The sequence below is a fragment of the Eremothecium sinecaudum genome, chromosome III (assembly GCF_001548555.1).
Source record: "Eremothecium sinecaudum strain ATCC 58844 chromosome III, complete sequence".
In the NCBI taxonomy this organism is placed as follows: Eukaryota; Fungi; Ascomycota; class Saccharomycetes; order Saccharomycetales; family Saccharomycetaceae; genus Eremothecium; species Eremothecium sinecaudum.
In genome coordinates, this window is record NC_030894.1 from 809,910 (window position 1) to 830,678 (window position 20,769).

The 20,769-nt window shown below is 39.8% G+C and overlaps 7 protein-coding genes and 4 non-coding genes across 11 annotated transcripts; 7 read left to right on the plus strand and 4 right to left on the minus strand.

Annotated features, from left to right (window-relative positions):
• Positions 1–114: 114 nt before the first annotated feature.
• On the plus strand, positions 115–4,971 carry AW171_hschr31731 (HCL278Wp; the record flags this gene model as incomplete). Its single annotated transcript, XM_018131243.1, has 1 exon — positions 115–4,971. The coding sequence occupies one exon, from the start codon at positions 115–117 to the stop codon at positions 4,969–4,971; it is 4,857 nt and encodes a 1,618-aa protein (XP_017986869.1).
• Positions 4,972–5,160: 189 nt separating this feature from the next.
• Positions 5,161–5,213, plus strand: AW171_hschr31732. Its single transcript, XR_001930087.1, has one exon. It is a non-coding gene; the product is annotated as an HCLSNR4 (small nuclear RNA).
• Positions 5,214–5,441: 228 nt separating this feature from the next.
• On the plus strand, positions 5,442–13,451 carry GCN1 (Gcn1p; the record flags this gene model as incomplete). Its single annotated transcript, XM_018131242.1, has 1 exon — positions 5,442–13,451. One exon carries the CDS (start codon positions 5,442–5,444, stop codon positions 13,449–13,451), a length of 8,010 nt encoding a protein of 2,669 aa, XP_017986870.1.
• A 21-nt stretch (positions 13,452–13,472) lies between these two features.
• Positions 13,473–13,730, minus strand: AW171_hschr31734 (uncharacterized protein; the record flags this gene model as incomplete). The annotated part of the gene is made up of 1 exon (XM_018131241.1): positions 13,473–13,730. The coding sequence occupies one exon, from the start codon at positions 13,728–13,730 to the stop codon at positions 13,473–13,475; it is 258 nt and encodes an 85-aa protein (XP_017986871.1).
• Positions 13,731–14,053: 323 nt separating this feature from the next.
• HOS2 (histone deacetylase HOS2) lies at positions 14,054–15,403 on the minus strand (the record flags this gene model as incomplete). The annotated part of the gene is made up of 1 exon (XM_018131240.1): positions 14,054–15,403. The coding sequence occupies one exon, from the start codon at positions 15,401–15,403 to the stop codon at positions 14,054–14,056; it is 1,350 nt and encodes a 449-aa protein (XP_017986872.1).
• A 483-nt stretch (positions 15,404–15,886) lies between these two features.
• On the plus strand, positions 15,887–17,608 carry IME4 (mRNA (N6-adenosine)-methyltransferase; the record flags this gene model as incomplete). Its single annotated transcript, XM_018131239.1, has 1 exon — positions 15,887–17,608. The coding sequence occupies one exon, from the start codon at positions 15,887–15,889 to the stop codon at positions 17,606–17,608; it is 1,722 nt and encodes a 573-aa protein (XP_017986873.1).
• Positions 17,609–17,997: 389 nt separating this feature from the next.
• Positions 17,998–18,069, plus strand: AW171_hschr31737. Its single transcript has one exon. It is a non-coding gene; the product is annotated as a tRNA-Arg (tRNA).
• A 262-nt stretch (positions 18,070–18,331) lies between these two features.
• LDB16 (Ldb16p) lies at positions 18,332–19,240 on the minus strand (the record flags this gene model as incomplete). Its single annotated transcript, XM_018131238.1, has 1 exon — positions 18,332–19,240. The coding sequence occupies one exon, from the start codon at positions 19,238–19,240 to the stop codon at positions 18,332–18,334; it is 909 nt and encodes a 302-aa protein (XP_017986874.1).
• A 356-nt stretch (positions 19,241–19,596) lies between these two features.
• On the plus strand, positions 19,597–19,613 carry AW171_hschr31739. The gene has a single exon (XR_001930086.1). It is a non-coding gene; the product is annotated as an HCLSNR43 (small nuclear RNA).
• A 297-nt stretch (positions 19,614–19,910) lies between these two features.
• On the plus strand, positions 19,911–19,982 carry AW171_hschr31740. The gene has a single exon. It is a non-coding gene; the product is annotated as a tRNA-Asp (tRNA).
• A 332-nt stretch (positions 19,983–20,314) lies between these two features.
• VMA9 (H(+)-transporting V0 sector ATPase subunit e) lies at positions 20,315–20,678 on the minus strand (the record flags this gene model as incomplete). The annotated part of the gene is made up of 3 exons (XM_018131237.1): positions 20,315–20,444; positions 20,517–20,597; positions 20,671–20,678. The coding sequence occupies 3 exons, from the start codon at positions 20,676–20,678 to the stop codon at positions 20,315–20,317; spliced, it is 219 nt and encodes a 72-aa protein (XP_017986875.1).
• Positions 20,679–20,769: the final 91 nt, after the last annotated feature.

Here is a 20,769-nt window from a genome sequence, read left to right on the forward strand (position 1 = left end):
AAATACTACATAACACACGAGGACCAGACTAGGCGCAGCCTTAAGTGGAAAGCTGCAAGTTATTCAAAGTCAACTTCCTGGATATATATAACGTTTCAGTTAAGTGAGCTCCTTATGCTTCCTCTGTTGCCGGCGTCTACGACATGTCGTACGTTGAGGCTCCCTACACTGGACTCCGCGCAAACGGTTGAGTTCAGTCCCTTGGAGCAGAAAAAGCTTATGCTTGATTGTAGAACTGGAGCTGCAACAGCGATTGGTCGCTCATCAATCTATGTTCATGGTGGCCTTACTATAGGGTTAAACTTGTCTGAGATTAACTCTATGCATGTCCAACAGGAATTAATGATGTACTTTGCCCGAAGGAAGGAATCCAACTTTAAGAACTTATGTGAATATATATCAAAGGAAGCGTTTCACCTGGATTTGATAACTGGCAAGTGGGAAAGATTACGCCCTCCTTCGGATGAAGAGAGTGCTGAGAGTACATTTAGGGAACATGATGTGGAAGATATTGGCCCTGAGAGCACTGCCAGGCAAAATGAAAAATCATATGCTGCTACAAGTGCAGTATTTACTGATGAAAATACAAAGCGTACTCATATTACTTCAACGAAGGATATAGCGCCTGGTTCTGAAATTGGCGGTGGCGTTAGTCCGGATATAAGTCGACACCAACAACAGAATGATATAAGAGAACGGATATTTCATGCTATATGTTGTTACGATGGTGGACTTTACGCTTTTGGAGGTTTAGTTGCATCGGCACAATCAGATTATGAGCTGGTTGCTACTAACGAGTTATGGAGGTTCGATATCCGCTCAAGAGTGTGGAAGCTTCTATCTAACGATCAGCGTGTTATACGGCGCTTCAACCATGCTATTCATGTTCTATATGAACATGATGACAGTCATGATACATACATTGTGATAGTTGGTGGATTGAACAACATGGATAAACCTGTTACTAAGATTGATTTATATAATATAACGCGGAACCGGTGGGAATCGTATCCGGACCTAAACGAGGATATGTCCAGCGATGAATTCGAAGCCTTGGCTGTGAAACACCTTGATGCGAATATTGATGGTAAAGGCGTTAAAATAGTACCAGAGTTAGGTTTCTGTGTTGTAATTGAGACGAATGAGGACCGAAGGCCGACCTTAGCGTTCTATTCTTCAATAAAAGGTAGCCACATGAACCCTGAAGATACTGAAGAAAACCCATTTGTACTAATCCCGCTGGTCGACTATGCAATAGGTGTGAGGTTAAAAACAGACATAGCTGGGAAATATTCCCAAACAAGACCAAGAATTCCGTTTGATCTTAGTTACGCCAGTGGAAATATATTTGCCTGTAGTATTATTTTCGCTGGATTCAGCTCCGACTTACAAGCGTGTAATAACGCATGCTATATTTATGACATCCCATCAGGTAAATGGACGCGTTTAAATGCTACTTGCGGGCATTCTGGTATTGAGAGGCATAGGTTTTGGAAGCTCTTTGTATGGGAATCCCATCATAAGGCCATCATGTTAGGGTCTTCGACCCATGACAAATGCTTGCCCTCCGTGCAGAAATTTGAAACCTTAATATCCATGCGACTAAATCTAACAAATATTTTTCCTACTGCAAAAGTCCCATTGAGCTTACCTAACCTCGTACCGAATTCTGCTAAGTCAGATTCATCTCCGATGGTCCCACCACCAGCGTTTCAAAAGGAGCACTCTACATTAAAGATGGACCAGTTTGATAACTACTCCAAGTACATTGTTCCACCTTCAGAAATCACATCCATTAGGTCTGTGTTCCCATCTTTTGCAATGGCATTGGGAAAGGATGCTTTAGAGATTCATGGCAGGTCATTGGCAGACTTTGAATTTATCACCGAAGAAGGTGAATCTGTCTGTGTTCCAACAATTTTACTGCGGAAGAGATGGGGCAGATTCTTCGATAATTTATTAGCACAGGATTACACTCAGGTTTCTTCTTCCTTTGATCTGGGCATACCTTTTAAAGACAGTTCGAAACCATTTGAGGCGTCTTCTTCAAATTTGGTAACGTCTATGGGTTATTTTACTGGCAGTAGTAAAGACGATGGTGTGAGCCCTGAAGGACAAAGCTCATCAGATAATACTGCGAAAAATATGCAGGGAATGAAGTCCAGTCTCAGTAGTTATTCTTTCCATGCTAAGAAGTCGAGGTCATTCGTATATGTTCATCTCAATAATGATGCCTCTCCGGATGCAAGCAGTTCTACTACTTCCTCTGAGCATGAACTGAAAGAATCCCTTAGTTCACCTTCTCCTCCAGCGCTTACAGATGCTTATAAGAAGTCTGGTGCAGCTACAACCAGCTCTACTGGAGGAATGGTATTTAGGATGCCTTTCAAAGAAAGTTCTGAAAGGGTGAAAAAAGATTCAACTTCACAGCCGCCGACTGACATTGCCTTGTGTGATAAGGAAGGTACAGATAAGCAAAGAAGATCTTCATATACTGTTGGAAGTGGTCGACACTCTTCTAAGGCTGCTAGATTTAGGCGTGCATCTCATCCTGCACCCAATATCCGGGAATTACCCATTACTGCCGAACGTTATGTTACAAGCCAAGTGAACTCAAGGAAAGCTTCACTTGCTTCAAATTTAAGCTCTATCTCTTACGTCAGTTCTAATTCGGACCGTATGGGAAATCGAACATTCCGCAGAAATAGTGATGATGTCCATCTGCGAAATAAACTCAACTTCAAGATCCCTTTACCTGCTGCACATAGCCCACCATCGGATCCACCGCCGCTTCCCCCGCCAGTTTGGTCTAGTGATATGCTGGCAGGTAATAACCGAAGACCCTCCGATCATTCTATGACCGGAGCCATCAGATCTATGATCTCTAGTCCATCTTCTTCAAGGTGTTCGTCCTCATTCCATGAGTTTGAACACCCTACTGCTCAGTTCGTTACCTCCCGGCAGACAAAAAGCGATGATGCAGATCCGTTCCGCTCTTCCTCCCCCTTTACTGGACCAACTAGTGAAAAGCCATTCCAAAAAATACCAGAGCTTGATTTAGATTCGAAGGTCACTTCTTTCCTTTCATACCAATCCCCAGAGTCTAGCTTTGCCAGAAGCCCAGGTATCCTTCCAAGGACGACTGTCACATCTACTATGGATAGCTCCAACAGTATTAATTCTGCGACTTTTGTGGTAAAAGGCAGCGAGTTAGAGCCGCTACTGATTCCAAGATCATTGTATTTACCTTGGCCTCTTGATACTATAAAAGCATTCGCAGAGTTTTTTTATACAGGTCAAGTTAACGGAAAGTGGAAACTTTCCCCAGTAGCGTTGCAATTGCTGACAATCGCAAAGCAGTATGAACTTCCTCTGCTTTATGACTTGATATCTGAAGTTTTCTATTCAATAGTTGGGAAGAAAGAAAAAAGCTTGCACTTGTTGACACAGCAACTAAAGGAGACTTTGATCGGAAAAGTAAAAGAACTGTTTAATAATAATCCTGTGAAAGTTGATGAGTACCTTTCAACAAGTTTTTGCTATCAGGAATTAACAGAAGATGAAATTTCGCTTAGCTCAATCTCTGACGGATATATTGACATTAACTTAATGAAGAAGCTTTCTATTTCTTCAACGAACAATCCAGATCCAGCAGGTGGTTCTGATGCATATCAAGGAAGGGGATTTTCGATAGATTCGGGCTCCACTACTCAAACACCCGTTGTATCTACAGCCCCAGTTGAAACATCCTCTCAGCATCATCTATACCCAGATAATCCTGACTATTATCCCCCTGAAACTGGAAGATTTCCCTTACATTCCAAAAACGCTACTGCTATCAGCAGGAAGAAATCAGCAACCGTTTCCACCTTATTAAATAGGCCTGACGAGTATTCGAAACCGCTACTCAGCAATCCGCGTAATGACACAACTTCCTCAGATGATGCTAGCGATCAGTACCATGGCATAGCCAGCACATATGGGGAAGGTTTAGAAAGTAGGGGCAAAGATCCATCTGCCACCAAGGATGATGTCTTTACCGTCAGCGCTTCAACCATAAGCTCGTCTGTGCCCGCGGACTATGATCGTGCTGGAGAAGCTATGCCTAACTTAGCAACTAAAGGCACAGGTGATGAATTGTCAATACAAAGCTCGGATTCTGGTAGCGATGCCGCTGGTCTTGGCATGGTACCTTCAACTAAGATCGAGGAGAAAATTCGCAAGCGTGACTCCGACAATTCGATAGACCCATTAAAGCTCACTAAAGAGCACGTCAGTACAAATATTTTCAGCATTTTTGATAAAGCAGGCCCCAGGGCTGAAGATCCTAACTCCGTGGAGCATACTACTCTCGACTATCTAGCTTCTCCTCATGCATTGCCTCCTGTTGACTACGTTATCAAGCTAATATACGAAGCATCGGTATTGTCAAGTGAAACATTGTTGACCACAAGGTGTCTACTGTGTTTACATATATCCAAATCTCTAAAATCTACTAGGCTGCGACTTTCTAAAGAACTGGCAGAGCTGGAGTCCAAAATTGCTGGAGAAATTCCCCACTATAGTTTAGACCCCAATGCCACTGCTACGCCCCCTGAACACCAGGGCAGAGCTTCTAAATATACTTATGGTCTTTCAACCTTATATCGAAAGCAGAGTGATGATCTTCCTGAACAAAAATCGTACCAAAAGTCTACAGATACGATAGAAAGCTCCTCAGTAGACAATAGGCACGAAACTGATCAGCACTTGCGAAAGGCCGCAAGGACGTCAGTTTCCTCCTCCCAAGACCCATCCAATTCCTTCTACCAAAAAAATCCTTATATCTCTCGCTCTAATCATGGCGCCATTATATCACAGTCCAGTCTAACCCTACCGAACCAAAGCCCAACCTTGAAGCCCAAAAAGCATAAGGAATCAACAGGATCGCCTACGGGCAACGCTTTTTCATTCTTCATAAGGAAGAGGTAATCAACGCTAGCACGTATATAATTTAATCGTTTTACATTGCGAAAATAATCAACTTTTTAAAAGATACAGCCTCAGTTTATACTACATGCACCGTTTACAAGGTGGTGATAGTGGGTCACGATGCATTCCGCTAAGAAACCGACGGCCTGAAGTAAAAACAATAAATGTTGATAACAATCAGTACGTGGTAACTAATAGGAAGTGATGTAAAGTTAACCCTTTCATCATCGACTGTTATAGTTGATAATCTTTTAAGTAAAAGTAAATTTAAAACATGTATAAAATGTTTTTAAAAAGATTCGTTAATGCATTTCCTTTATATAGTTTAAAATTTTTAGAATAACATGAAATTCATTTAACGAAAAAATTTTCTTAGATTCAATAACAAACTATAGTTGAATGGCCAATAGATTTCCGTAAGCCACGTTAACGTAGAATCTCAATTGACTGAATATACTCCTGGTAAAATAATGTCCACTTGGGAGGAAATTGAACCAATTTTGGAAAGAGTATGTTATGATTCACTTTTAAATGTAAGGTTACCAGCTTTAGAAACGATAAATGAGCTGTTAAAGGATGGAAAACTTGATGAAAAAGTGAAAATTGATAGAGTAATATGCTGTCTATTGAATACCTATACGTTATATCAAGATAGTAAATCCAAGAAATTGGTTACTGAGATTTTACTTGGAATCTTGGACAAAGAGCCTACATATTTGGTCTTATATTTGGATTTTATTAATGAAAATGTGTCTGTTAAGATATGTATGAAGGCTGTAGTTGACTATTTAAACGTTTTGGAGTGGATCCATGCGTTTTGGGAATTTTTAGGTAATGATGGAGCGATCTTTGATGAAAATGTTTCGCAATTATTACAATTGCATTGCATTGTGACTAGCCGTATTCAAAATGCTTTGAATGAGGTTGAAAGTGAGAAAACTTCTGCTTTGAAGCAGAATCAGCACAGGCGAAGGATAAGAATGACAGTGCTGCAGTCATCTAGTAAGACTTTAGTTAAAGTACTAGATGCGGACAAGCACTATGTGTATGTTGAGAAAATGTGCAACATAATACTAAAGGATCATGTAAAGTTAAAACTGCCTACTACTGGTGTTGTTGTCTTCATGGGTTCATTGGCTAAGGCTGTTTTACAGCTTTCAGCAAAAAAACCAGCTCATTACAATGCTTTCAAAGAGAAATTTGAGGAGACCTATTTAGAATACTTGGGTGCGGAAGCGATTTTAGGCAAGACGCCATTAAACCCATATTCCGTGGAAACATATGTGGGTACATTCATGCATGAGTTTGTTGAAGAGGCAGATTTCATTAAGTACATTGTGCCCAGTGTTGAGAAATACAATCTCCGGTCTCCAGAGCACTCCTTTGGACTTTGTACAGAGATGTACTCTGCTTTGGATCCTAAGAAGGTTGATCTTGTAAAAATCATTACTGAATCCAAAATTTTGACCCAAATCTTCACTTCATTGAAAAGCAGCAAGGATGTTGTGAAGGAAGCAGCATTGAAATCACTTACAGCCGCACTAAGAAATTTGGACCAAGAATACTATTCTGAACTACACTTGCGGAAAGTAGTCGACTCCAGTTTTACAAATATGAAATCAAATTTGAACGTAGAATATAAGTCAATGATTGCGAAGATCTTATATGCCATTCCAACATATTCGAAAGTGTTATCTTCTGTCATTGTGAAGAGCCTATCTACTTATGTTACGAAAGAGACCAACGAATCTGTGCTATATCTTATGCTAGAAGCGTTTTATGTTCATTTGAACAATTTGGAATCTGTTAATGAGGATTTGTTGAAAATAGTAGGAAACGGATTGAACTCCGCAAAAGCTCCAATAAAAAAACTGTGGATTTTATCATTGCTAGCCAATATCTCCGGCGTATCAGCTAAGGTCGTAACTAGGTTTGAAAATGTATTATTGGATTTCGTGAAAGATACACTTTTGAGACCAACGAAAACCGGTTCAAGTGCTGTTCTGGGTGTTCTTTCATTATGGACTCATATTAGGAGCCTGCAACTGGGGGAACTGCATACTTCTTTACTGAATACAATCCAAGGAATTACTTCTGATCCACTTACATCTAATTCAGTAGGATACGCATGGTTGCAGGTAACATTATCAACTCAATTGCCAGCAGTTGACCGTCTTCGTGGAGTTGAAATACTGAGCGATTTATTCAAATCTTATCCAGCTTTGATTGGTAATTCAATTGCAGGTGCAATTCAACACTTATGTATCGCCCCTACTGAAAAATCCGGCGAAATGGCCATGCGTTACATTATTCCAGTATTTACCTTAGTTTCGCAAGAAATTGATGATAAAAATACCCTAAGAGATATTTTGGTTAAATTATTAATACCTTCCCAATATAATGAGTTCCATGTTAAAAACGGGTGGGCAAGTTTGGTCATCAAATCAAAGGAAGACCCAAGTGAACTTGTTGCTGCCTATTCAAGACAGATCGTTGAAAATTCTAGTCAAATATTACTGAATAAGAATCTTTTGGATACCGATGTAGCTGAAGCAGCAGCTAAGGCAATTTCATATGCATGTTTCATTAATCCACAAGCAATGTCGAAGAAGGTTATTGAAGTTCTAAAAGCGGACTTACGAACGCAACCATTAGCTTCATTTACTCAACAAGACCTTGAGATATGGCGCGGTGAAGACGGTACATTGGTAGTAGACGTATTGGAGCTTCAGAACTCTAAAAAACTTCTTGACAAAAACTCAAAGGACTATGAAACTTTGAGTTGGGAACAGAGTATTCGACAAAAACAGCAGCTGCAACGCAAAAATGTCAAGAAGTTAACGAAAGAAGAGCAAGCTTTGGTCAATGAACAATTGGAAAAAGAAAAGGCTGTAAGAGATCAAGTTTTTGCTTGTAAAATGTCTTTGCATCGTGCTATTCAGATAATATCAAAACTTACACAAGATGCTATACAGGTTGATAATGGCTGTAGTGAATGGTATAGTGTAGCAGTCACACGTCTACTACAAGTTCTCCAGCAGAAGAACTCCATTGAATTAATGGGTTCAGCAATTCTTCAGACGTTCTTTGATCTTTCTAATCTCGTTTCAGCCAATCTAGGTACGACAAGATCGATCTTAGGGGTGACCATTTTGCGCTGTTATGGAGTTGAACTGCCATCAAATTTAACTGAACACCCATTGATGGAATTACTTTCAACTGTATTATTCAGAGTGAAGTTTGTTTCGGACAAGAAGCGTTTTGATACGACATCTCTTGCGTACATTCTACCGTTATTATTTAAAGTTCTGGAAGAAGGTAAAAGGGTTGCTATACTTAATGCCGATAAGCCAGTGAATAGAAGTGAGTTCATTGAGGAAGACAAGGAAGAAGAACATCTTTTACTTGCCCTTGAGATCATTGGATCCCATGCTGAAGCTTTTGAAAATCCATCTGTTCCTCGCAAGGGTATTTTTTCCGTGTTGATATCATTGTTGGCGTTACCCTCTAAAGCGAAACTGGCAAAAGATTGTTTCATTACACTATGTCAGAATATTTCTGATTCTGCAACTAAAAGCGATTTGGAGTTTTTACTGTCGAACTTAATCTCTCCTCACCCGTTTGTTAGGGGGACTATTCTTGAAGCTCTCGATGAAGAATTTTCATTGCAGCAATTTATGACTTACTCACCGGAAGTATTCATTTGTATGCAAGAGGAGGAAGTGTCTAATAAAAATAGAGCAGAATTTATTTGGCAATTCAATGAATTCAAGATAGATGAAAAACTACCATTGGACCTACTTAAATTTTTCGATCAGACTGATAGTGGGCTACGTCTGTTTGTCGCAAAAGCTTTTGCTTTGTCTGTCTCCTATCTGCAGGCTGAAAATCATAATAACGTTGATAAATTCCTGGACGTTTTAATGGATTTCTACGTTGAAAAGGCTCGTCCCGCGGAACCTATTTTAGATGAATTTGGTCTGGTGGCTATTTCTGCTGCAGATCAAAGGGATCCTTGGGAAGAAAGGAGTTGTTCTGCTATTGCATTCAAATATCTTGCACAGCTATGTCAAATAGAGAACAGTGTTAAGTTAATTGGATTTCTGGTTCAATGCGGGGCATTAGGTGATAGAAGTCTGCTAGTGCGTGAAGAGATGAAAGAGGCTGGTATAGCAATCATTGATCAGTTTGGCTCAGATCAGGTCGAAGAGTTGATTCCAATTTTTGAAAGGTCTTTAACGACTGAAACTGAAACTGCAGTTAAGGAAAATGTTATTATCTTATACGGTTCACTCGCTAGACATTTGGAGGCAGCTGATCCCAGAATTAACATAATTGTTGATAGATTATTAGCAACATTGGACACTCCTTCGAGCGATGTTCAACAAGCTGTTTCTCAATGCATATCTCCATTAGTCCCGTTGTTCAGTGACAGAGTTTGTGACCTAATGGATACGCTATTTGAGAAATTATACACCTCTTCGTCACCAGTTCCAATTAGGCAAGGTGCAGCCTGGGGTATTGCAGGATTGACAAAAGGTTACGGTATTCGTGCGCTCTCAGAATTTGATATGATTCGTAGATTAGTTGAAGCGTCTGAGGATAAAAAAGATCAACATCGCAGAGAATCTACTGCCTATGCGTTCGAATGTTTATCTAGGTCACTTGGGAAATATTTCGAGCCATACGTTATTGAAATTCTTCCTAATATCTTGAAAAATTTGGGTGATCCAGTACCAGAGGTTCGCTCTGCAACCGCTGAAGCAACAAAAGCGATTATGGGTCAAACAACAAGTTTTGGTGTCAAAAAGTTGGTTCCTGTTGCTGTGTCCAACCTTGAAGAAATCTCTTGGAGAACAAAAAGGGGCTCTGTTGAACTGTTGGGTAATATGGCCTATTTGGATCCAAGACAATTATCTGCATCTTTGTCAACAATTGTTCCCGAAATTGTGGGAGTTTTGAAGGACTCACATAAGGAAGTCCGGAAGGCTGCAGATCAATCTCTAAAGAGGTTTGGTGAAGTCATTAGAAATCCTGAAATCCAAAAACTGGTTCCCACTTTGATCAAGGCTATAGGTGACCCAACAAACCACACTGAGGCAGCACTTGATGCTCTTATTAAAACACAATTCTGTCACTATATTGATGGTCCATCGTTAGCTTTGATAATTCATGTCATTCACCGTGGTATGCGGGACAGGTCGGCTAATACGAAAAGAAAGGCCTGTAAAATTGTTGGTAATATGGCTATCTTGGTTGACAAGAAGGACTTGGTGCCTTATTTGCAGCAGTTAATTGAAGAAGTGGAAACTGCTATGGTTGATCCAGTTCCACAGACTAGGGCTACTGCTGCACGTGCGTTAGGGGCCCTGGTTGAAAGGCTGGGTGAAGATCAGTTCCCAGATTTGATTCCACGTCTATTGGACACACTAAGTGATGATTCCAAATCAGGTGATCGTCTTGGTTCAGCGCAAGCTTTGGCAGAGGTCATTAGTGGTTTAGGAGTTAGTAAATTAGACGAATTGCTACCTACCATATTGGCTGGTGTCACCAATTTCCGTCCTTATATCCGTGAAGGGTTCCTACCATTACTGATCTTTTTGCCGGTATGTTTTGGTACACAGTTCTCGCCATATATTAACCAAATTATTCAACCAATTCTTTCTGCTTTAGCTGATTCTGACGAAAACATTCGTGACACCGCCATGAAGGCGGGTAAATTAATTGTTAAAAACTATGCGACCAAAGCAATTGATTTGCTTTTGCCCGAACTTGAACGTGGTATGTTTGATGAGAATGAGCGGATTCGTTTGTCATCTGTTCAACTTGCTGGTGATTTATTATTCCAAGTTACAGGTATATCCTCTCATAATGAATTTGCAGAAGAGTCAGAACACGATACCGAGATCAAACAACAAATGGTTGACATACTTGGCCATGAACGTCATGACATGATATTGTCCTCACTTTTCATTTGTAGAAATGATACTTCGGGTATTGTACGCGCTTCTTCACTTGACATATGGAAGGCTCTAGTGCCGAATACACCACGCACGATCAAAGATATATTACCAACACTAACCAATGTTATTGTGATGAACATAGCATCCTCTTCTTCCACGATGCGTCACATAACGGCACAATCGTTAGGAGATTTGGTGCGTCGTGTTGGTGGAAACGCTTTGTCTCAAATTTTGCCAAATTTGGAAGAGTCAATTAAGGACGCCAATGATTCAAGCACTAAACAAGGTGTCTGTGTTGCATTACGTGAGCTAATAGCATCATCTAATGCCGCAGCGCTTGATGATTTCCGTGGAATTATCGCCAACATTATTCGTACATCTTTAGTTGATGGTGATGAGACAGTTAGAGAATCTGCGGCATTATCATTTGATGCTTACCAGGAAACTGTAGGGAAAATTGCTATCGATGAGGTTATTCCTTACTTGCTCAACAAGTTGGAATCCGCTGATTCTGAGTATGCTCTGCTAGCCCTACAGGAAGTTATATCCACTAAATCTGAAATCATCTTCCCTATTTTGATTCCGTCATTACTAACTCCTCCAGTAGATGCCTTCAAAGCTCGTGCCTTAGGCTCCTTAGCGGAGGTGGCCGGTATTGCGTTGTATAAACGCCTATCCTCCATTATTTCCTCGCTTGTGAATGCTCTGGTCGATCCTACTACTGATTCAGAAAGCAAAATCTCCATTGAAACAGCTATGGATAAGATTCTTCTGTCAGTTTCTAGCGAAGATGGTGTACATCCTCTAATGCAGCAAATCATGTCCTTGTTAAAGAGCGAAGATAATGAGAAACGTGTTGTAATCCTGCAGCGTTTGCCAAATTACTTCAACGAAACTGTCCTCGACTACAGTGTTTATACTCCAGATATTGTAACCCAGGCTATATTATCTTTAGATGATAAAGATAGTAGGATTGTTCAAGGCAACTTCGAGGCTCTAACCGCCCTAGTTAAAAGGCAAGATAAGGAGATGCTTGGAAAGTTGGTTAAGCCAGCTAGACAAGCCTTGAAGCTTGTTGGGGAACCCAATAAAGATTTAGCGGCCTTTACTTTGCCAAATGGTCCAGGTTGTATTTTGCCTATTTTCTTGCAGGGCTTAGTATATGGTTCTAGCGAAGATCGTGAATCTTCCGCACTGGCAATTGCGGATCTGGTGTCAAAGACACCAGCTTCAAACTTGAGGCCGTTCGTCACTGTCATCACAGGTCCATTAATCCGTGTTGTTGGTGAGAGATTCAGCAGTGACATTAAGGCAGCCATTTTACACGCATTGAATGTTCTATTTGGTAAAATCCCTCAATTTTTAAGACCTTTCATTCCACAACTACAAAGAACCTTTGTCAAATCATTGTCTGACACCTCTAGCGAATTGCTACGTTTACGCGCTGCAAAGGCCTTAGGAACATTGATTCAATATCAACCAAGGGTTGACCCTCTAATTGTTGAACTGGTAACAAGCGCTGAAAATGCGAAGGATGCTGGTGTTAGAACAGCAACCTTAAAAGCATTGTTAGAAGTTGTATCTAAGGCTGGTTCTAAAATGAACAGTGCTTCAAAAGGTATGATCGTGAACTTAGTTGAAAAGGAGATTTTCTCTTCTGACACTAAGTTTTTAGTTACTTACGCCAAATTAATCGGTTCACTATCTGAAATATTATCTGCAGAAGAGTCTCGCAACATTCTAAATGAAAAAGTGTTGAGTGCAGGTTTCCAAGGTGAAACTGGAAGGTTTGCAATATTAACGTTACATGCTTTCTTAAAAGACTCTCCATCTCATGTATTTTCTGCTAACGTTATCGACAGAATTATAGAATATGTTCTCAAAGCCACCGATTCTCCAGATCCCTACTTCAGTGACAATGGTATCACAGCTATTGGAAAGTTGATGCTAATGGAAGGAGAAGTATCATCACCACATTCAAACCACAAATCCGAGACTCCATTTACTATTGGTGAGGAGAATATTCAAAAGCTGGTGTATCAATTAGCTAAATGTATGTTGTCTGCCCAAAGTAACTCATTGGATTCAAGAAGGTTATCGCTGGTCGTTGTAAGAACGCTAGCAAGGTATAAGTATTCTGAGTGTGTGGAACGATACCTAGATCAACTGGGACCTTCTTTGTTTTCGTGTCTGCGCGATCCCATCATTCCTGTTAAACTTGCTGCAGAAAAGGCATATCTTGCAATCTTCAAGCTAGTAGAAGAGGTCGATATGTCTACTTTCAAATCCTGGTTGAGTCGCCAATCAACCGATCCTTTGACAAATTCCGTTGGAACACCAATTCCATTGAGATCTATCAGTGATTACACTAAGAGAGTTGGTTCCAGATTGGCAAATGTTGAAAGAGAAAGAATACAGGCTGGTGGTGATGCAGAAACAATGTATTCAGATAGATTCGATGACGAGAATGAGATATGGGCAGTGGGAGGTGTTGAACTCAAAACTGAAGAACTTTAATTTAACAATTACTAAAATATACTACATATCCGTCCGTGTCATGTAATTAATCTCTATATAGTCAATCAAATTCCATACAATTGGCTCTAAGAAAGAAATCCGCTGCCACCAGTACACAGTACAGAGCTCTTCGGAGCAAGTTAATAACCAGTTATGTAACCAAGGCAGGAAAGGCTTTCTAATGATTTTAAAAAATAGATTTATAGAGAGAAGAAGTAGCAAGGCTTTCGCAATCAACTTTAGCTTAGCCAAGAGTTCTTTCTCAGTGACTTTGATCATTCAGAGCCGTTAATGAGGTTTGCATGCAGTTATGTATTTATTGCATATAGTGTTTGATGTTGTGAAAAGTGCGCTTCTACACTTTTTTGATAATTAATTTACATATATTGCGGCTTATGAAAAGTGTTGTAAAGAAAGTCTAAAACATAGTGAACCAAAGGCCCCCAAGCACCTAACTTCGGTTTATATACGTGAATTTACTTTATTGTAGCATCTTCACTTAAAATGCCTATTTATCTTGTTTCAGGGTTCCTTTAGGATAAATAGCAAGTAAGATTTGAAACCGCCCTATTACTCTATTATTACAAAATATTATCTAATATTTACATTACTTCCCCACGCTTAAAGTTATCTTTTTCTATTTGTTGCAATCTAGCGTGTTCATCATCTTCATTCAGTTCTCGTATTAACTCGTCTTCTTCTTCGGTCAAACCTGTCAAATCCTGGGTTGGTATTAGTTCCGCATCCATCCTAACGCTAGGTGCACCCTGTAGGTACTTAAGGTTCTCTAGACATTTAATTCTAATGTTCTCGAGGTACTTTTTCGAATTTTTGTTCTCATACAGGTCATCTAAAATAGGATGCAAAGAGTAATCTGGACCGAACCAATTCCTGAATGGAACACTTTCTGGGATATCAGAGGGAAGAATAACATCGTTGAGGATACCAGTTTCATAAGTCCACAAACGGGACACATTTCTAGGTGTGTAGCCACCACCACCTAGGCAAAGCATCGGAATACCAAATGAACGTACATATTTGACACACTCTCCATGAGCTCGAATATTTAAGTTAAAACACCCCAATCTGTCATGGCCAAGGGAATCAGCCCCACACTGCTGAACTATCACCGTTGGTTTGTAGCTTGTTATAAGTGGTGTCATAATGCTTTTGAATAAGCTAATGTAAGAGTCATCGTCTATCCCATCCTGTAATGGTACGTTCAGAGAAAAGTGCTTTCCTCTAGAACACCCTATTTCATCCAGGTCTCCAGTGCCAGGAAAGAACTCGCCGTTGTACTTATGAAACGATACCGTAAACACTCTATCTGTTGTGTAGAACGCCTCTTGCACCCCATCACCATGATGCAAGTCAATATCAATATACAGGACCCGAGGGTGGTACCGTAAAAGGTTGATAATCGCCAGCACAATATCGTTTACATAGCAAAACCCAGATGGATTACTCTTCTTCGCATGGTGAAGTCCTCCAGACCAGTTAACCGCGATCTCGGACTGCTGGTTTATCAGCTTCCGAGATGCATCTAACGAGGCCCCAGCATACAACATACTATAATCAAACAGTCCTTGAAAAATAGGACAATCATCCCCAATATTGAACTTCTCCAGGGAGCCTCTGGGCAACTTGTTGATGTTATCAGGTGTAACATGAGCCAGAAAGTTAATATAGTCTTGTGCATGGAACTTCAACAACTCCTCCTCTGAAGCCGCTCGCGTCTCATACAAATCCATGATTTTGTGCAGCCCATACCATGACACCAAGTGGTCTGTTAGCATTAATCTGAATGGCTTCATAGGATGTCGAACCCCATAGTGGTACTGAGATACTTTAGGATTGAAGTGATAGGAAACTCTAGGAGAGTAAGATGAACCAAATTCAAATAACGGCTCCTCCCTTGTCGTTTTAACATCGTAAGAAAACGTATCAGACATAACTCACGTCTATAACTTTCGGCACCACAGTGCTGTATCTTTTTATTCGTGGTGTTTGAAGTTTGTATGGAGTAAGTTAAAACTATGCTACTAAGTAACTTAAAACTGACTTTATGAGCTCATACTACAGTCATGTGACTATAACAATTAAATACATCCCATACACATATGATCAAGTCTAAACATATATATACTCTGTTCAAGCTTTGTTTATCATCTAGTTCGGTCTAGCCATGTAGCAGGCGATCTGTTAATTAGAAGCGCTTACGATTAAACATTTCACAACTTTACAACAAAGTCCATAAAAACTAGTGAAAAGATAATATCAAGGAGTCTTTGTATAGTTAAAAGTCTGGGATCTATTCGGGTTGGTTTGAATCATATCTTAGGTATTTTAAATCATCAGAATCTATTAACATTACGGTTCAGTAGAAGTGCAGTAAACAAACAAGGACGTTTAACAGGAGCAACATAGAGAGAGAGATGTCAGTTAACTTGGAACTCGTGAAATATTTGATCGAGAATCATGTTACGATCCTAGCTCATCCCTTGAATGGTCAACTAAAGGATTTGTATGCAATGTTTTCAATGTATTTGCAGGAGTGGACTGATGGCGGCAAAAGGTTAACTTATGAAGAATTCTATGAGGACTTGATGGAGATTGAGCATATTTCACAGCGTGCTCTAGGGTTTGCAGTGGACAATACTTTCTTGGAGCGTGAGAGATTGGAATATATTCACGTGAATACCTTGAAGTACTTGTTCAACAAGTTCCATACTGGGTATTATGAGATATTTGAGGATACGGTGACAGTGAGAGAGCCTGGTAAAGCGAAGTGCGGATCTGGGGACTCTATGTTGGAGCGTTTAACTACCGTACTAGAAACAAATGTCACTACCCCTAGCATGCAAACCCTGACAAAGATTGAAAGTATGTTGTCTGTAAGGACGGCATCATTTAAATTGGCGAAGGAAAGAGTGAAATACACAGTTCCATATGAGCCGTACATTCCAACCTGCAGGAACTCAAAGCACTCATCTATACTTGCGAATGTTGCGTATATTTCGAACAACAAAATTATATCACTGCAAAAGGACAAATTGCTAAAGGCGAGTAAGGAGTGCAACAAGTTGATTCAATGCATTCAAACTCACATTCACTTTATTCCGAACTTGAAACCGCAAACGGATCTCACGTTAGGCGACTGCTCTTATCTGGACACGTGCCACAAACTGCACAGTTGCCGCTATGTCCATTACCTTCAGTATATCCCGGAAAGGTTAATGCAATCCGTTAACCAAATGACTGAGCAAATGAACGAGACTCAAGAAAAAAATAGGCGTATTTGTTTCTATACGCATGGTGACTGTTGTTCCTCAGTTATAAAATCGATTTTGCCATCGCAGTGGATCAAGTGTGATGTCAGGAAATTTGATTTTACTATTCTGGGCAAGTTTTCAGCTGTGATTGCTGATCCGGCGTGGAATATCCACATGAACCTGCCATACGGTACTTGTAACGATAATGAACTGTTGCTACTTCCCCTTGATATATTACAGGATGAAGGGCTCTTATTTCTGTGGGTTACTGGAAGAGCAATCGAACTTGGAAAAGAGTCTCTTACAAATTGGGGATATAAGGTCATCAACGAAATCACCTGGATCAAAACTAACCAGCTTGGTAGGACCATTGTTACAGGAAGAACAGGTCACTGGTTAAACCACTCTAAGGAACATCTCTTGGTAGGATTGAAGGGTGATCCCAAATGGTTGAATAAACAAATTGACATAGACTTGATTATTAGTTCAACAAGGGAAACAAGCAGAAAGCCTGACGAGTTATATGGAATGGTTGAAAGAATCGTAGGTACACATGCCAGGAAGCTGGAAATTTTTGGAAGAGACCACAATGTCAGGCCAGGATGGTTTACTATTGGGAATCAATTAACAGGGACATGTATCCATGAACTGGATGTGAAACGGAAATATGAGAAGTTTGTCTCTAGCCCAACCAACCAATCGCACAAGCACTCGAATAATTATTCTGAACCTTCCGGGAAGGAAAAACAATACTCTAAAGCACACTATATGGACCACCACCAGCATCAACGGAAACCACAAACCATGCAAAATTCGCAGTCATTATCCATGTCTACTAACGCATACGTCCAAAATGGCTTTAAACAGTTAAGTATGGTTTCCTAGCTATAAACCAGATATCCTAGGTATACGGACGAACACATTTTCCAGCACATCAATAGACCGATTTGTTATTTTATTGTTACAGTTGTTGTTAATATCTACTAGAAAGAAATACCGGATTGCCTTGTTAAAAATTGCATCAAATTATGGACTGGAGAATGCAGAGATAATTATAGTCACATTACCTGTAATACGTAACAATGTTAAAAATTGCTTCCGCACATTTGAAGTGACTAACTTGCAATAAAATGAGACTAAATATCATACAGAGGTAAAGGACACATATATCGCATCTACATACAAGTAACTAATCTAATTCATTATTTCTGGTATAATCACGTGTAGCCCCTGTTGTATTGAGTCTATTAGTTTTGGTTTAATGTTCGTAATTGGCTCGCGTGGCGTAATGGCAACGCGTCTGACTTCTAATCAGAAGATTGTGGGTTCGACCCCCACCGTGAGTGTTTATTTTTAATTTTTTGAATGTTGTTATGAAACCTTGTATAATAGGTACATACCTACAGCGTTAGGGATAAGCTATGCTTGATCATAAGCTTGTAAGCAAGTTGTGTGCTTAGTTACCTTGGTATTCTTTTAAAAGCAAATTATTAGTTTATAGTTTTAAAGTCCTATTTGAACATTGAAAGACAGAAAATAGCTGCTATATTCTATAGTTCTAATAAATTTCCAGCTTAGATTTATAGTTAATTATTTTACTGATCTATATTACTTGCGATGATGCAACTCTTTAATATCAAAATTATCACTGTATGCACTGCTATAGCTTTTACCTTTCCGATCTATTGTACTCCGTAGATCTCCTAAATCCGTCCTGACAGTTCCAGTCTCCGGCACACTATCGAATAGGTTGCTCAAAGCTGATAAATCGGATAAGTGGGTATCGTTTCCTTGTATGCTAATAGGTGAATCGTTATTACTGAAATCCTTTTCTGCTTCTCCTACACGTCTGTATTCATGTTCATAAGTTTCTAACAGATCCGCAAACAAATTGTCTTCATCTGGAGAATCGCCATTGGTCATAACTGGTATATTCCTCACACTTAAATCTAATAGGTCTGAGAATAAGTCTCTAATATAACTAGCAGTTGTTGTTAAAACTTGCATGTATTTCGGCATTACCGATATGTATAGCACAGGTATCCTCACTGTACGGTGTAAAAATCCAATCATTATTCCTAAACATAGCCCCAGCATTGATCCAACAGCAGCTGTAGTTATTGCGTACTGAAATACCAGCCGTATAATAGCTATTACACCATTAATATCCGTCGTAGACACCAGTTCTTCAACGGACGTATGAAGTAAAACACCTAGAACCGCATTTAATGGAAGTAGAGAAAGTTTTAACACCGATCGTTTTAAAATTGTAGCAGGTCTTAATATGAAAGTTGATATGGTTAGCCATATAAAATTTACCACCCCATATAATAAGTGTTTTAGTGTAGTAAGAGTACCCCATAGGATATCGCTATTTGTTAACGAGAACTGAGAATTGCCGCCTTTGAGTATTTCTATCACAGTCTCTGCAGCTGCATCAGTGCTCATTATCCGCGAAGTTACCGACAACGTTTTAGTAGCACTTAAAACACTTCTATAACCTTCAGTAACGCTCATATTATTTTATAGGTTGGAAGTGGTCTGTTGTTGTTGATCATAAACCCCTAACACAATAGTACAATTCGCGTTTATTTATATGGCTGTTACCCGGAATCGATAAAACTATATAAGTGGATGAAATTTTTATTTCTACCAAGATATGTTTCTCTTGTGGAAACACTGGTGAAATTTTCAACAGTTGTATTTGGGCCATTAGATCCTACTGAATCTATTGCATATTCACTGATGGACTTTTATTATATGCGCTGTTCACTAGATAAAAAGCGTTGTCCGTAGGGCTACGGGAGCGAAAGTTGCTATGCTTTTTTATTTTTTATCTTAGTGGACTTAGCGCCGTAGACGTCTTAGCGTACCTCCTATTTCTGCCCCACGATCTCATCCATAGATTATTGGGTTCTGGTGACGGAGGAGATCAAGCCAGTGGACGACATGCCGCACTTTGATACATCGTGGTTTTGTTGTTTGCTGGATCGTGTGAGCGTGCCAAACAGCTGGCGGTCTTTTCTGATGGCTGACAGACCTGGTGCTTCTCTACATTCATTATATATGATTCTACTTCCGTTTTGTTCCCAGGATTGTGTTAATGGGTCGGCGTTAACCACCGTCAGAAGAGCGTATGAGGAGTTTATAATTGTACAATTGTCAGTCGTATACATCAAGAAACTAATCCGCGATAGTTTAATGGTTAGAATTCGCGCTTGTCGCGTGCGAGATCGGGGTTCAATTCCCCGTCGCGGAGTATTTTTGTCGGTCATAACAATCCAGTGAGACAGAAATATCATCTGGTCCATTGTTAGCATGATGTCTTCATAGTATTAGCAGCCTCCAAAGGGCTACCAGTGAGTCGACTTCCAGACTCACAGCGTTGCACTGCTATAAAATAGCCTTATTTCATTACTTAGATATGCAGTTCTAGAATATACGCTGTATATACGGATCTGAATGACAGAACTGGGGTGAATAGGTGTTTCATCATGATGGAATTGCATGCAACTTCGCATGTCCGTGCCGGACCAACTGGACTTTTTACTTTACATAGGGACTTAAAACATAAAACGTCCCACAAGCCCATTACTCGGCAAACTCCGGCCTCAAATCAGATCGACGAGGAGCAACTAAAGGGTGCAGTTGAGACATATAGGTTATTGCCCACATTAGAAACATCATTGCAATTGATAAAATCACTGTGCTCCTCCATACTCTGAATTAGAACACATCGGTTAGTAAAGGTTATTCCTTGTTAACTGATTAAGAAAACACATAGAAAACATACGATTGATTCTCTTTCGGTGCAAAAACCCAAAATACAACGGAAGCTAGCGAAACTGAGAGAAATGTTGCAACAACAGTGTAGCTGATAGAAAAAGGGTACTATGGTTAGTATTAAATAGGAAACCCAGGAACTAAACCCAAATAATGGTACTTACAAACTCATAATATCTATAAGACTAGCAGTGATACCAGGGAATTATTCAAAAACTTCTATCTATATGTTAGTTAGTGTTTATTATGTGTTCATCTTTTTC